Here is a 15,634-nt window from a genome sequence, read left to right as displayed (position 1 = left end):
GGGTAGTATATCTTGAGGTAGCACTAACTTGAATTGGCGCTATCTTGAAGTTGCGCTAGTTTGAAGTGGCACTCATGTGAATGGAAGCTAAATTGAAATGGCACTAGCTTGAAGTGGCACTAGCTTGAATGGAAGCTAAATTGAAGGGGTAATAGCTCTTGAGGTGGCATTGACTTTAAGTGCCGCTAGCTTGAAGTTGCGCTAGTTTGAAGTGGCAATAGCTTGAATGGAAGCTCAATTGAAGGGGTAATACCTTGAGGTGGCACTAGCTTAAAGTGGTGCTAGCTTGAAGTTACTCCAGTTTGAATGGAAGCTAAATTTAAGGGGCAACATCTTGAGGTGGGACTAGCTTGAAGTGACGCTAGTTTGAAGTGGCACTAGCTTGAATGGAAGTTAAATTGAAGTGGTATTATCTTGAGGTTGCGCTAGCTAATAGGACCAGAGTCCTGTTGTTCGCAGGTAAACGAACAGAGAAACAAAACAGTCCAAAATAAAAAAAAAAAAAAACAAGTCCGACCCAGACAGGATTACCCTACATGACCGCCGGTGATTGAAAGGAAGTCGGTCCGACTCGCCGCCGGGGGCGACCAATCGTGAGCCGGGAGTTTTGTAAACAGGGCTTAAACCGCGGCTGTTGTGCTGACGGTTAGCGGCGTGACAACAAACAACGCCGCCGCCAACACCACCTCCGTGTTTGTATGACAACACGGAGGCGGCGCCGTGTCGGCAGAAATCACGGAGGGGCGGTCTGGAACGGAAAGCGACTGGAAAGCCCCCGCGGGATTGGCCGACGTCCAGCCACGAGGAGGCTTTTGTGCGATTATGCGTCGCGGCCCGTGACGCCCGCTCGCCGCGTCCTAATTGGCGAATTAGCCTCCCGCCGGGAATTAGCCTGACACTGCAGTTTCCACGGGCCGGTGTTCAGCAGCTCGCCGGGTCCTCCTGCTTGCGCCGCCTGTTTCTGCAGGTTTTTTATTCTTATTTGGTGCTAAATTTACAGAAAAATTAAAGTTGAAATGTTTTCGGGTCCACATGGCAACGTTCTGCGGTCATGGGAAAACCTTCAGGTCAAGAACATTTTCAGATTCTACGTGAAAATGATCCAGGTCAATTTCAAACTGTTTAAAAATGTTTTAAATGCAAGGAAAATGTTGTTTAAGGAGTTTTTTCAAACCCTTCAAAAATCCTGAAAACGTTCTCAACTCAATGTAAAGGTTCCAGGTTTGTTTTCAAAATGTTCTAGATCTTTGTGAAAATATTCCAGGCCGGATCAAAAAGTTGTAGAATTATAAAAGTTTTCAAATTTCGTATAAAAATGTTTCAAAGCTAAAGAAAATGTGCTAATCTGAGGTGACAGCGTTTTAAAGCTACGTGAAAATAATCCTAAATCTTGTGTCACTAAAACCTTCAAAGAAAATCAAGAAAATTGTCAAATTCCATGGGAAAATGTTCCAGGTCAATTTCAAACAGTTCCAGAATGTTCTTAACAGTAAGAAAATGTTCTAAATTGCTAAGAAAATGTTCTAAACCAAAAAAAGTTCCAAACCAAAAAGAAAATTTTCTAAACCGATAAGAATTTTTTTTAAACTAATAAGAAACTGTTCTAAACTGCTAAGAAAATGTTTTAAACCAATAAGAAAATGTTCTAAACTTGAACGAAAATTTTCCAAACCAAAAAGAAAATGTTCTAAACCAATAAGAACATTTTTCGAACCAAAAAGAAAATGTTCTAAACCAATAAGAACATTTTTCGAACCAAAAAGAAAATGTTCTAAACTTAAAAAAACAAACATAAAAAAAAAACATAAAAAAAAAATTCTAACCAAAAAAATGTGCTAAACCAATAAGATTTTTTTAAACCAATAAGAAAATGTTCTAAACTGCTGAGAAAATGATCTAAACCAATTAGAAAATGCTCTAAACAAACAAAAAAGTTCTAAACCCATGTGAAAAAGAGCCTTGCGTGTTTCAAATCCTGAAAAACCAATAAGAAAATGTTCTAAACCCAAAAAAAAGTTCTAAACCCATGTGGAAATGCGCCATGCATGTTTCAAATCCTGAAAAATGTTCTCGACTCAAGGAAAAGTGTTTTATTCCCATGAAAAAATGTTCTAAACTCACAGGAAAATGTTCTGGGTTTGTTTGAAAACATCCCAGAATCACAAAACACTTTCAAATTACAAGTGAAAAATGTTCCAGATTAACATGAAAATGTTCTGAATCTGAAGAAAATCCTGAGAAAAACATTTGCAGTTTAATCCGTCTTCAGGTAATCTCTATAATCCTGCAGATCAAATTTCTAATCCGAAAAAAAGCGGTCTAATTCTGCAGATAACCACCCTAATCATCGAGGTAATCTGTCTAATCCAGAGAGTACAATGTCTAATCCGGCAGCTAATCATTGTAATCCTGTAAATACTCTTTCTAATCCTGCAGGTAATCTGTCTCATCCCACAGATTATCTGTGTAATCCTATAGGTAACCGATCTAATCCTGTAGGTAATCTGTAATTCTGCGGGTAATCTGTGTAATCCTGTAGGTTAACTGACCAGTCTTGTAGGTAATCTGTAATTTTGCAGTTAATTTGTGTAATCCTGTAGGTAATCCTAAAGATAGTTTGTGTAATCCTGACGGTAATCTGTGTAATCCAGCGAGTAATCATTGTAATCCTGTAAATACTCTATCTAACCCTGCAGGTAATCTGACAAATTTTGCTTGCAATCTCTGTGATTCTGCAGGTAATTTGTATAATCCTGCAGGTAATCTGTCTAACCCCACAGGTAATCTGAGTAATCCTGTAGGTAATCGATCAAATCCTGTAGGTAATCTGTAATCCTGCCGGTTATCTGTGTAATTCTGTAGGTAATCTGACCAGTTTTGTAGGGAATCTGTAATTGCACAGGTAATCTGTGTAATCCTGCGGGTAATCCTGTAGATAGTTCGTGTAATTCTGACAATAATTTGTGTAATCCAGCAGGTATTCTGTGTAATCCTGCATATAGTTTGTGCAATCCTGACGGTAATCTGTGTAATCCAGCACATAATCTGTGTAATCCAGCAGGTAATCTGTGTAATCCAGCAAGTAATCTTTGTAATCCAGCAGGTAATCTGTGTAATCCAGCACATAATCTGTGTAATCCAGCAAGTAATCTTTGTAATCCAGCAGGTAATCTGTGTAATCCAGCAGGTAATCTGTCTGAATGACCATGAACCCCCAGGCCTGCATGCATCTTTCCCACCCCCGCTAATCCCGGTCCTCCTCCCGCAGAGCCTGGGCTGCGATGAGTACCTGGGGTCGGGGAAGGTGTTGGACCGGTGCGGCGTCTGCGGCGGCGACAACTCCACCTGCCGGCTGGTGAGCGGCGTCTTCAGACACACCCTGACCAAGATCGGATACCACAAGATCCTGGAGATTCCCGAAGGCGCCACCAAGATCAACGTGACGGAGATCATCAAGAGCCGCAACTACCTAGGTGGGGGGGGGGGGCGTCTGATGGCAGACATATTTGTAGTTCTTGTAGAAAATCCACATGACATCATCGCCTTACGGCATGTGTGAAATGTACGCGTCGCTAGTTTATACATTTCTAATTAGGATTTAATCCTCTGTCTGAACCGATTCACTGAATCATCTGAGTCCGCTAGTTTTTCTAGTTTGTCTCCTAAGTAGAATCTGAACCGATTCAACCGAATCACCTGAGTCCGCCATTTTTTACAACTTTAGTTTGAGATTCGACTGAATCACTTGAGCATTCTGCTTTTGTTCCAAGTGAATCCACAAAGTCAGAATCGATTCACTGAATCAACTGAGTCCTCAATTTTTACGGTTTGTCCGCAAACTAGAGTCTGAACCGATTCAACCAAATCACCCGAATCTGCCCACTTTAGTCTGAGATTCAACTGAATCACCTGAGCGTGCTGTTTTTTCCAGGTAAATCGGTGTATTTGAGTCAGAAACGATTCGAGTCCTCAATTTTTTCCAGTTTGTCCGCTAACTAGAGTCCGAACCGATTCAACCAAATCACCTGAGTCCGCTATTTTTGTCCAGTGAATCCGCTTACTTTATTCTGACATCCAACTGAATCACTTGAGCGTGCTGTCTTTTTCCAGGCGAATCTGCCAATTTGAATCTGAACCGATTCAACCAAATCACCTGAGTCTGCTTTTTTCCCCCGGTTCGTCCACAAACTGGCTAGAGGACTCAAAAGATTCGATTCAGTACAAAGATTCGAATCTTTTACCCAGGAACCCAAACAAGATATTTTTTTGGCCCGCTATTTCCAGAGCCTTCCCGTCCCCACACTTTAATAACACGTTTTCTAACATATAAATGTTTATAGATTTAATTCACACGACTTCGCTAATGTGAAACGACTCGATGTACCACCCAGGTTTTTTTTTGTTTGTTGTCTTTGCAACTCCCTGCCACTAGGGGGCGCTGTAGCACCCGGTCCTCCTCCTCCTCCTCCTCTTCCTCCGGCAGCAGCTTGTCAGATTAATCAGATTTGTCTGATCGAGAGGCAGATTAAGTGGCGCGGCGGCGTGACGGATTCCTTCCAGTCAAACACGCGACACAGATAATTGGTGTCTCCCCCGGAGGTTCAGCGGTTCGGGGCTTGTTTTCAGAGGCGACCGGTGGAATGTCAGACATTGTTTAATGAGAAAGACCCCCCCCTCCCCACCCCCCCGCGACCCCCGCGACCCCCGAACCCCCAACCGCCATGATAACCCCCCCCTCAGCCCCCCCGCTCCACCTCCAAAGGCCACTTCCCTGGAGGAAAGTACATAAACATGCTTTCATTAGAGAATCTGAACCCGCCAGCCTCGCCGTCCTTTTTAATTAAGGAGAGGAATTTCACCTATTCGTTAAACACACACACATGCAGGGAGGAATCGTGAGAGGAAGTTTAAAAAAAAAAAAAAAAAAAAAAAAAAAAGTGAGGATAAATTACCAGAGTGGGAGCACTTTTTTGCAGGAAGTGTTAGTTGTTTTTTTTTTGTGTGTCTTAAATTCTGCGTGAAATTCTGGAGTGTGTGTTGGAAGCCGTCTTGGCTTGGAGTCTTCAATTATATAACGTTTCAGCACCTTCACACACACACAGTCACACACACCGATGGTGGCGCAGCAGAGTAATCATCATCATCATCATCATTTGATATGTCGTTCACGTTACGAATGCCAGACTCTTTAACCGTTTGTTTATTTTTAAAATTCAGCTTATTACTTGGATTCGCTAACCGGAGTGAAGTCTGCTAACCGACTCATCTGAGTCGCCGTTTTTGTTTTCCTTGCGTCTGATAGCTTGAGTCTAGAACGAATCATTTGAGTCGGCTCTTTTGTTTCGTTGAGTCCGATGACTCACGTCTGTGAACCGATTCAACCGAATCATCTGAATCTGCGGTGAATCCGCAAAGTGGAATCTATGAGCTGATTCAACTGAATCATCTGAAACTGCTGTGTTGTTCCCCACTGAGTCCATTTAATTATGCCTGTGAACTGAATCCACCGAATCATCTGAGTTCACTGTGTTCCCACTGAATCAACTTACTTAAGTCTGTGAACTGATTCAATCGAATCATCTGAATCAAATCCGCTGACTTGAATCTGACCCGACTCGCTGAATCAACTGAGTCCTCTATTGTTTCCAGTTCGTCCACTTACTTGAGTCTGAACCAAATCAACTGAATCACCTGAGTCCGCATTTTTTTGCACTGATTTTGCCAACTTTAGTCTGAGATTCATCTGAATCACCTGAGTGTGCTGTTTATTTTTCCAGGTAAATCCACCAATTTGAGTCTTAATGATTCACCAAATCAACCGAGTCCGCTATTTTTTTTCGGTTTATCTGCTGAGTAGAGTCTAAACCGATTCAGCGAATCAACTGAGTCCTCTATTTTTTCCGGTCTGTCCACTTACTTGAGTCTGTACCAAATCAACTGAATCACCTGAGTCCGCGACTTTTTTCGGTGACTTTACCATCTTTAGCATGAGATTCAACTGAATCACCTGACTGTGCTTTTTTTTCTTGGTGAATCTGCCAATTTGAGTCGGAACCAATTCACCAAATCAACTGACTCCCCTACTATTTCTGGTTTGTCAGTCAAGTAGAATCTGAACGGATTCACTGAATCAACCGAGTCCCCTATTTTTTCCAGTCTTTCCACTCGATGAGTCTGTACTGAATCAACTGAATCCCCTGAGTGTGCTGTTTGTTTCCCAGGTAAAAACACCAATTTGAGTCTGAACCAATTCACCAAATCAACTGACTCTCCTACTATTTCTGGTTTGTCAGTTAGGTAGAATCTGAACTGATTCACCGAATCAACCGAGTCCCCTATTTTTTTCCGGTATGTCTGCTAAGTAGAGTCTGAACCAATTCACCGAATCAACTGAGTCCCCTATTTTTCCCAGTCTTTCCACTTACTTGAGTCGGTACCGAATCAACTGAATCACCTGAGTGTGCTGTTTATTTCCTAAGTAAAAACACCAATTTCAGTCTGAACCGATTCACCGAATCAACCGAATCCTCTATTTTTTTCTGGTTTGCCCGCTAAATTGAGCCTTAACCGATTCAACCGAATCACCTGACGCCGCAATTTTTTCCGGTCAGTCCGCCAACTCGCCTAATGCACTTACACGGCAGACTCAGAAGATTCAATTCGGGTCCGAAAGATTCGAATCCTTTCCCCGGGGCGATTCAGGAACCATCCAGATCGAGTGTTTATGGAAACAGATCCCGTCGCCTCCCATATGATATATATTTTTTGCTCAATTTTTCCAGCACACCCCCCACCTTTACCCAATCCCCCCGTTGCCTCCGAGCTTCTCAAACGTGCCTTTTATTCTTTTCCTTCGTCCAAACACTGTTTTACAAGGCCGTCTTACGTTACACTTGTAATGCCTTTCTAATGGCCTCTTGTGCTTAATCCATGGATCCGAGGCGGGCTGGGAGAGTTCAGTCCTTGTGGATTTCCTAACTTGAAAACAGACGGTGTTTGCGAGAGCGCGGTCTGGTTTCGACCCTGTGGTGACCTTGTGGTTTGTCGGCTGTGTGTGTGTGTGTGTGTGTGTGTGTCAGCGCTCCGCAGCCGATCGGGTCGATCCATCATCAACGGGAACTGGGCCATCGACCGGCCCGGCAGGTACGAGGGCGGCGGGACCTCCTTCATCTACCGCCGGCCCAACGAGATCAGGAGCACCGCCGGGGAGTCCTTCCTCGCCGACGGCCCGACCAATGAGGTCCTGGAGGTCTACGTGAGTGGCGGCGCCGCGTCCAATCACAAATTGATTATTGTCTTAAATAAAAAATATAGAGATGGGCATAATAGAGTCTAATAATAGAGGGCATAATAATAATAATTTTTTTTTTTTTTCTTTGATCATTTTTGTAAACAGATTTTTTTCATTATTTCTTGTTAATTTTCAGGCTATTTCTTAACAGTAATAACAGTAATAAAAATCATCATCAACATTATTATTACTGTTATTATTATTATTATTATTATTATTATTATTGTTATTATTATTACCCGTTCTCTATATTTTTAACAGTAATAACAGTTATAAAAATCATCATTCTTATTCTTATTCTTATTCTTATTCTTATTTTATATTTATTCTTATTCTTATTCTATATTTTTCTTGATTACTTTCAGGCTATTTATTAACAGTAAAAGCAGTAATAACGGTAATAAAAATCATTATTTTTATTATTATTATTATTATTGTTATTATTATCATTATTATAATTCCCAGCTCTCTCCATATTTCTTGTTTATTTCACGCTATTTCTTTGATACTAATCATAATAATAATTATTAATTTCATTATTATTCCCAGCTCTTTATATTTTTCTTGATTATTTTCAGGCAAATTTTTTAACCCTAAAAAAGCAATAAAAATCATTATAATCATCATTATTATTGTTACTACTACTATTATTATAATTATTATTATTATTGTCGAAATTATTATCATTATTATTCCCAGCTCTAAATTTTTCTTAATTATTTTCAGGCAATTTTTTAACAGTTATAACCGTAATAAAAAATAATGATAATAATAATAATTATTATTATTGTTATTATTAATATTATTATCCCCCGATCTCTATATTTTTCTTGATTACTTTCAGGCTATTTCTAAATAGTAATTACAGTAATAAAAATCATCATTATTATTATTATTATTATTATTATTATTGTTATTATTATTATTGTTGTTATTGTTATTATTATAATAATTCCCATCTCTCTTTCTATTTTTTGGTTATTTTCAGGGTATTTCTTAACAATAATAACAATAATATTAATTGCAATTATCATAATAATAATAAGGAGAATGAGAGTATCATACATGTTTATTCCTTAAAAATCTGTCTGTCGTCATTTAATAGATATACATATATATTTAAATATCAAAAATCAGTTTTTGTTTCATAGCACCATAATTTTTATTAGTAGCTGTGGTAGTAGTGAAAGAAACAAATATAATGTATAACTTCTAATTAAAAATCTGGTTGTTGTGTTATATTCTTTATAAATTAATAGTTTGCAGTTAATATTATAGGTATAATTCTTATTTAATGATCAATAGCGTGTTTTTTGTGTCTTAATAATATTACAATGAACATCATAATTATCATTATTAGTAGTAATAGTAGTCGTAGTAATGGTGGTAATAGTGAAAGAAGTCAATTTGATATATATTTTATTAAAGGTGGTATTTGTATCATAGTATTATTAATAATAATCATAATTATAATTTATATAATTTTGTTGTGGTTGTTGTAGCAGTTTTTGTAGTGAAAGAATAAAATAAAATATATATTTTATGAAAAATCTAGTTGTGTTATATTATCCTTATAAATGAAAAGCCAAATATAGTCAATAATCCATATAATACTTTTTATATATATTTAATGATCAAAAATCCGCTTGTGACCAGGATGGATGGGATCAGGAATGAGTCCATCAGAAGGTCAGAGATGGTTGGGTCTTGGACAGAGGAGGGAGAGTGGATATATTGATAGATGGATGCTGGAATTGGAGGTCTAGAAGAAGACCAAAGAGAAGATGGATGGAGGTCCTGAGAGAGGATGTGAAGGTAGTTGGTGTGAGAGAGGAGGATCCAGAGGATAGGGTTAGATGGAGAAAGTTGACTCGCTGTGGCGACTCCTGAAGGTAAAAGCCCAAAGGAAACGAAGAATTTGTCACAGGGGTGCAGGACATGTATGACCGAGAGAAAGTGATGACTGAGGAGGATCCAGAGAATAGGGTGAGATGGAGAAGGTGGATTTGCTGTGGAGACTCCTGAAGAGAAAGCCCGAAGGAAAAGAAGAGTTTGTCACAGGGGTGCAGGACATGTATGACCGAGAGAAAGTGATGACTGAGGAGGATCCAGAGAATAGGGTGAGATGGAAAAGGTGGATTCACTGTGGAGACCCTGAAGGGAAAAGCCCAAAGGAAAAGACTTAGAATAAGTAGAAGTAATCGTAGTATTAGTAATGAAAGAAGGTCCCCAGCCCTGCTTGTGATTGGCCGCAGTGGTCATGTGATCACCCAAATGGTCTTGTTCCCCTTCTCCGCCCTCTCCAGGTGATCTTCCAGCAGCCCAACCCCGGCGTCCACTATCAGTACATCGTCCCCGTAGAGAAACCGTCCGAACCGCAGCAACCAATCCCTGAGCAGGACGGTGAGTAAGTCCCGCCCACTTCCCCATCTTTCTTTTTTTTTTTCTCCCCGTCAATCAAACCCCCCCTCCTTCTTCCTCCTTCCCCCCGATCTCAGGGAACCACCTGGACTCGGGGGGGTCCGACGGCGGACCTCAAACCCCCCACGTGGAAAACAACAGGGTGAATGAAGCATCGTTACCCAAACGGGAGCAGGAGCACAACTGGAGGCTGGGCGGGGCCTCGGAGTGCAGCGCCACCTGCGGCAAAGGTGACGACTTACATTTTTGAAATTAAGCTACTTCCCAAATAGGCCCAAAGTGAGAAGGTCCCTGGAGCCTCGACGTTCTCCTCGCGTCCGCACAATGAAAGAAGGTGCAAGATCGCCCATCTCGACTTCGCTTCATGGATATATTCTGCCTGTGCTTCGGCGACCTCAGGTGTTCGGCGCTCGTCCTTCCACTGCGTCCACCGCCAAACTCAGCTCCAGGTGTCGGATGCTTTGTGTGACAGCGGCAGCAAACCGCCGCCGCAGGAGGAGGCGTGTAGCCTGGATCCCTGCCCTGCTTTGTGAGTTGCTGCTCTTTACGTATGAAAATATTCCCATCCCAGAAACATGATTTGGGTCTTTCATTAAATCAATTGCGTTTTGTGGAATGGGGCGCCTGATTGGTCACCTTTGGAACGACTTGTAAGGATGGTGTTTCACTGGAGTAAGTATTAGTTACCAAAGGGCACCTCCGCCTCCTGGGCATCCCGTGCAACCCCAACCAATTGGATCATTGCGAGCGTGGCCAATTGGTCGAAGTCTTGACTCATGGTTCCATTGGCTGAGATGCCGGAGAGCATTATCTCCCTTTGGGACGGGATTCCATCTGGAGTTATGGGATGGCCATTGGTTCCAGAAACTCCATCTAATACCTTGCTCCATTGAGATCCCCTTCGGTGGCGACTTCTCGTCGGGGGCGCCGCCATCGCTTTTAGTTGATTTGCTCCCTCCGTGGAGGCGCCACCTTTACAAGTCATACCCTGTTGGAAAGCTGACCAATCAGGATTGCCAAAGGTATATCACTTACACCGATCTGCGTTACTAAAAGGGAGAAATGGGTAACCGAAGTAATGTTTCCAAAGTTTTGGTGAAGAGTTTACATACGTGCTCAGCAATCTATCTGTTGGAGTACCGAGCCCTCCTTTCCCAAAAGTCTGCACCAGAGTTCTTGCAGTACTTCACAGATACTAAACCGTTGGCGTAAGAAATAATCAGACCAAGCGAGCACTGTATTCTTGATGTTTGGTTTCTCCGTATCGGCTGCGAATGAACCCCGCCCGTCTCTCGGTTCCCCGTGGGGCAGCTGGGATATCGGGGAGTGGTCGGAGTGCAGTAAAACGTGCGGCCTGGGGATGCAGCACCGGCAGGTCCTGTGCCGCCAGGTTTACGCCAACCATACCCACAACGTGCACACCAGCCGCTGCCACCACCTGGAGCGTCCCGAAACCGCCATCACCTGCCAGCTGAAGATCTGCAGCGAGTGGCAGACCCGCACCGATTGGACACCGGTGAGCGATCGGCTCGGGGCGAAGGGTCGAGGCCGAAGGCGCTCAAATGGAAACCGGAAGTGACAAACCGTAGTGTCCCCCCGCAGTGCTCGGTGCCGTGCGGCCTGGGTCAAAGGTCGCGGGAGGTCCGCTGCGTTAGCAACGTGGGCGACTTTGTTCCTGACGAGGAGTGCAACATGAACCTGCGGCCCCTGGACGTGGAGAACTGCGACATGGGACCCTGCGCCAAGAGCTGGTTCTACACTCCCTGGGGCCAACAGGTGAGAAGATACAGCTTCTAGACAAGCTAACCAGGTTCTTCTTTTCAAGATAAAATCTGGGAAGTAGTTCAAAACAATTGGGAACATCAACTGAAAACAATTCAAGTGCAATACAAGATAAAGATATGATACGGTGCAAAACATATACAGTACAATTTAGTGCAATGCAGTACAAAACTAATATGATACAAATGGGCAAGTGGTGCGTTTTATGTCCTGAATCCCGTTGGTAACTGAAACCCGGAGACGTGACAGTCCGGCGCGCGATGAACGGAAACATCCCAATGTTACATCCCAGAAATTAAATAACTATTTGGAACTTTTTTTTTTGTCAAAATAAAAAAGAGGCTTTTATTTTTGTTGGCCCGGACATACAAAGGTCCTCAGATTCCACTTTCCCGTCCCAAAATAAACATCACAATCAGAGAGACAAAGTCAACAAGTCTGACGGCGAAACGGATGGAATATAATTCAACTATTAAATATTGAATAAATTGGCAACCTTGAGACGTACCCGTTGTGTGTCCTAGTGTTCGGCAGAGTGCGGGATGGGCGTCCGGACCCGGGGCGTCCTGTGCTTGACCAATCACATCAGCAGCCTCCCCTTGGAGGGCTGCGGCAACGAGAGGCCCAAGGACACCCAGGTTTGCAACAACGGCCCTTGCGACAACCGCATGGAGTGGTTCACCGGCCCCTGGAGCCAGGTATGAAGGCGCACCCGCGAGTCTCCGAGTTGCCGAACTCGCTCGCAACTCACCATGTGCTTGTTTGGGCGCCAGTGCTCCACGGAGTGCGGCGCCGGCAGCCAGCAGAGGGCGGTGGTGTGCTTGTTGCGGTCGGACGACGGCTTCACCGTCGTGCCCCAGTACGAGTGCTCGTCGCTGGAGAAGCCGCTGGGCCAGCAGACCTGCAACCTGAAGGCCTGCGGGGCCAAGTGGTACCACACTGACTGGAGCGCGGTGAGACCCTGAAAATGTTGTTTTCTTGGAATTTTGAGCTCCACAGGTTGAAGCCAGACTTTCTTTTCTCCAGATTCTGAGTTGAAATCTCAGAATTCAGACTCGACACCCTACAATTCTAAAGACGCCCTTTCTAAGAATAGTTGTCTTGTGGGAAAATCTCAAGAAAAAAACAAAACAAGATAAACTGTGTTTTTGTGAACCATCAGCGGACAATGTTGTAAAGTTGTCGGATTTTTGCTCCTCCTCCCAGTGCTCCAAAACCTGCGAGGGAGGCTTTAGGGTACGGGAAGTTCGCTGCCTGTCCGACAACATGCTGTCCAGCTCCGACTGCGAGGAGGTGCTCAAACCTGCCGAAAGAGAGGACTGCAACCCCGACCCCTGCGTACCACAGCTGGGTGAGTACTATGAGACAGGAATCCTAGGAAGTACTGCACGAGAGTACCACACAGTAGTGTACCGGGGTACCATGCAGTACCGTAAAGGAGTAACATGTGGTTCTGCAGAGGGGCAGCATGTTTTTCTGTACAGGAGTACCTCACTGTACAGTAGTACCACACTCTACAGGAGTACCACACTCTACAGGAGTACCTCACTGTACAGGAGTACCACACTCTACAGTAGTACCACACTCTACAGGAGTACCACACTCTACAGGAGTACCACACTCTACAGGAGTACCACATTGCTGTAACTACACATTACAGCAGAGATTTACCACACAGCACCTCGCAAGAGGTACAAACAGTACTACATAGGAATAACTTGCAGTACTCCACCAATGGAACACACAGAACTGCACAGGAATGACATGCAGTACTTCATGGGAGTACCACACAATACTGTCCGGGTATCACCTGCAGTACAGCACTGGTGTACCGCACAGTACCAAACAGGAATCACATGCAGTTCTGCACTGGGGTAATACACAGTACTCCAGCGGTAACATGCAGTATCTGTAGATCTTCTACCTCAAGGCTGGATCACAATCTACATCGAAGTAGAATGACGCATCAGCTGAAGATCTCATGTCCTCATATGAGGACCTTAAAGGAGATTGAATCCAGGGTTGGTGGACCGGAGTTCCTCATCTGAAAGTACCGGTCCTAGAGTTTGTAGTAGTTTGAGTACTACTGTGTACCCAAGCCAACTGACAGGGTTACTCTCCGGTTGTTTTTCAGACGTGACCTGCAAGGACCATCACTTCAACTGTAACGTGGTGGTCCAGGCCCGTCTCTGCGTCTACGATTACTACAAGACTGCCTGCTGTGTCTCTTGCTCCAGAGTTGCCCGCAGACCCTTAGGCCAGTGGGGCCACAGATAGCAGCCCCAGGGGGCCCTCCAGGGGTCCACCTGCAGGGCCCCAACTCCAGGAACCCACCTCAAGGGTCCTTCTGGTGTCCCGCCATCGGAGTTCCTCCATTGCCCTCACTGTTTCCCACCCACGGGGACGATTTCAGGGGTTCCACCCCCAGAGTCCCTTCTGCCACCCTTGCTGACCCCCGGCTCCCATTCAGGGCTCTCACTTCCAAGTATCCCCTTTGGGGTGCCACCTCCTGAGGCCTATATTGTCTGGGGTCCAGGGCCCCAGCAGGGCCCCAGCAGGGCCTCCCCAATGTCACCCCACTTCCCTTCCTGTTTCCCACCTACAGGGTCCCTTTTCAGGGGTCCCCCCGCCCCTGAGGGCCGCCTCCCGCCCCAACAGACTTTTTGGTTTCTCACATGTTGGACGGACGGGTAGACGTGGCCCTCGCCAGCTGCTTGGACACAAGAAACCAGTGAGTGGACTGAACTGACCAATGATGGGTTTTAACCGGGTCACGTGCACGGAGGAGGCAGCTGACGCTCCGCTGCATAAACTGGAGCCGCAACCCCCCCAAATCCAGTAATCTGACTCAGATTAGACATTTCTCCCGGCCCACGCCGCTCCGCACGCCGTCACCTCGGTAACACTTTGTTGGCCAAAGATCCATCACCAGGTGGGAGTGAAGAGAGGCGCCTCCGCCAAAACACCAACCCTCGCATCCTCCCCACGGCTCAGCCTGGCTGCAGTTTAAAATAATTACATTAAAAAAAGTTTAAAAACTCATATATATATATGTATAATTGATATATATATATATGTCTGTATATATATGTATATATATGTATGTGTATATATATATATATATGTATATACACATTCATATAGACACATATACTATATATATGTATACATATATTCAGACATGTATATACATATGCATATATGTATGCATACATAAAGTATATATTTATACACATATACACCTGCAGGGTGTATGCTGTACATATCTATATATTTGTATGCATACATTTGTATGTATATGTAATGGGTGTGTATATACACTGCTCAAAAAAATAAAGGGAACACTTAAAAAACACATCCTAGATCTAAACGAATGAAATATTCTTATGAAATACTTTGCTCTTTACACAGTTGAATGTGCTGACAACAAAATCACACAAAAATGATCCATGGAAATCAATTGTATCAACCCATGGAGGTCTGGATTAGGAATCACACTCCAAATTAAAGTGTAAAAACAAACTCCAGGCTGATCCAACTTTGATGTAATGTCCTTAAAACAAGTCCAAATGAATCTGTGTTGCTTCCTGAGTGGACACTATGATTTCACACAAGTGGGATTGACTTGGAGTTACATTGTGTTGTTCAAGTGTTCCCTTTATTTTTTGGAGCAGTATATATGTACACAAATATATATGTATACATATACATATGTGTACATATGCAGATTATATGGGCCCCAAAAGGCAATATATATATATATATATATATATATATATATAAAAACTAAAAACGTGTGACTATATATATATATATATATATATATATATATATATATATACACACACACACACATACATATATATATATGACTGATATATATCTTTATTTGTAATACATATATATATATATAAATATATATATATACATTCATATATATGTATATATATACAGGACTGTCTCAGAAAGTTAGAATATTGTGATAAAGTTAACCTGTTGTAATGCAATTAAAAAAACAAAAATTACTTTTTCATGGTATTCTAATATTTTGAGATAGGATTTTTGAGTTTTCTTAAGATGTAAGCCATAATCAGCAATGTTAAAATAATTAAAAGGCTTGCAATATTTCAGTTGATTTTT

At 42.9% G+C, this 15,634-nt stretch overlaps 1 protein-coding gene across 1 annotated transcript in view; it reads left to right on the top strand.

The window, feature by feature from the left end:
* LOC147218075 (thrombospondin type-1 domain-containing protein 4-like) overlaps positions 1–14,039 on the top strand; it is a 40,515-nt gene extending 26,476 nt beyond the window's left edge. The window contains exons 2-12 of the mRNA XM_086175043.1: positions 3,269–3,473; positions 7,080–7,255; positions 9,598–9,694; positions 9,790–9,942; positions 10,112–10,241; positions 11,024–11,228; positions 11,315–11,488; positions 12,019–12,192; positions 12,268–12,447; positions 12,701–12,845; positions 13,629–14,039. Coding sequence (XP_086031169.1) covers positions 3,269–3,473; positions 7,080–7,255; positions 9,598–9,694; positions 9,790–9,942; positions 10,112–10,241; positions 11,024–11,228; positions 11,315–11,488; positions 12,019–12,192; positions 12,268–12,447; positions 12,701–12,845; positions 13,629–13,771 — 1,782 coding nt within the window. The 3' untranslated portion in view covers positions 13,772–14,039. The remainder of the gene's footprint in view (positions 1–3,268; positions 3,474–7,079; positions 7,256–9,597; positions 9,695–9,789; positions 9,943–10,111; positions 10,242–11,023; positions 11,229–11,314; positions 11,489–12,018; positions 12,193–12,267; positions 12,448–12,700; positions 12,846–13,628) is intronic.
* Positions 14,040–15,634: the final 1,595 nt, after the last annotated feature.

Source organism: Fistularia commersonii, chromosome 27 (assembly GCF_037954325.1).
Source record: "Fistularia commersonii isolate RoL2024-O1a breed Wild chromosome 27, RoL_Fcom_v1.0, whole genome shotgun sequence".
Classification (NCBI taxonomy): Eukaryota; Metazoa; Chordata; class Actinopteri; order Syngnathiformes; family Fistulariidae; genus Fistularia; species Fistularia commersonii.
Note: the sequence above shows the minus strand (reverse complement) of the source record. Positions and strands in the feature narration are given on the sequence as shown.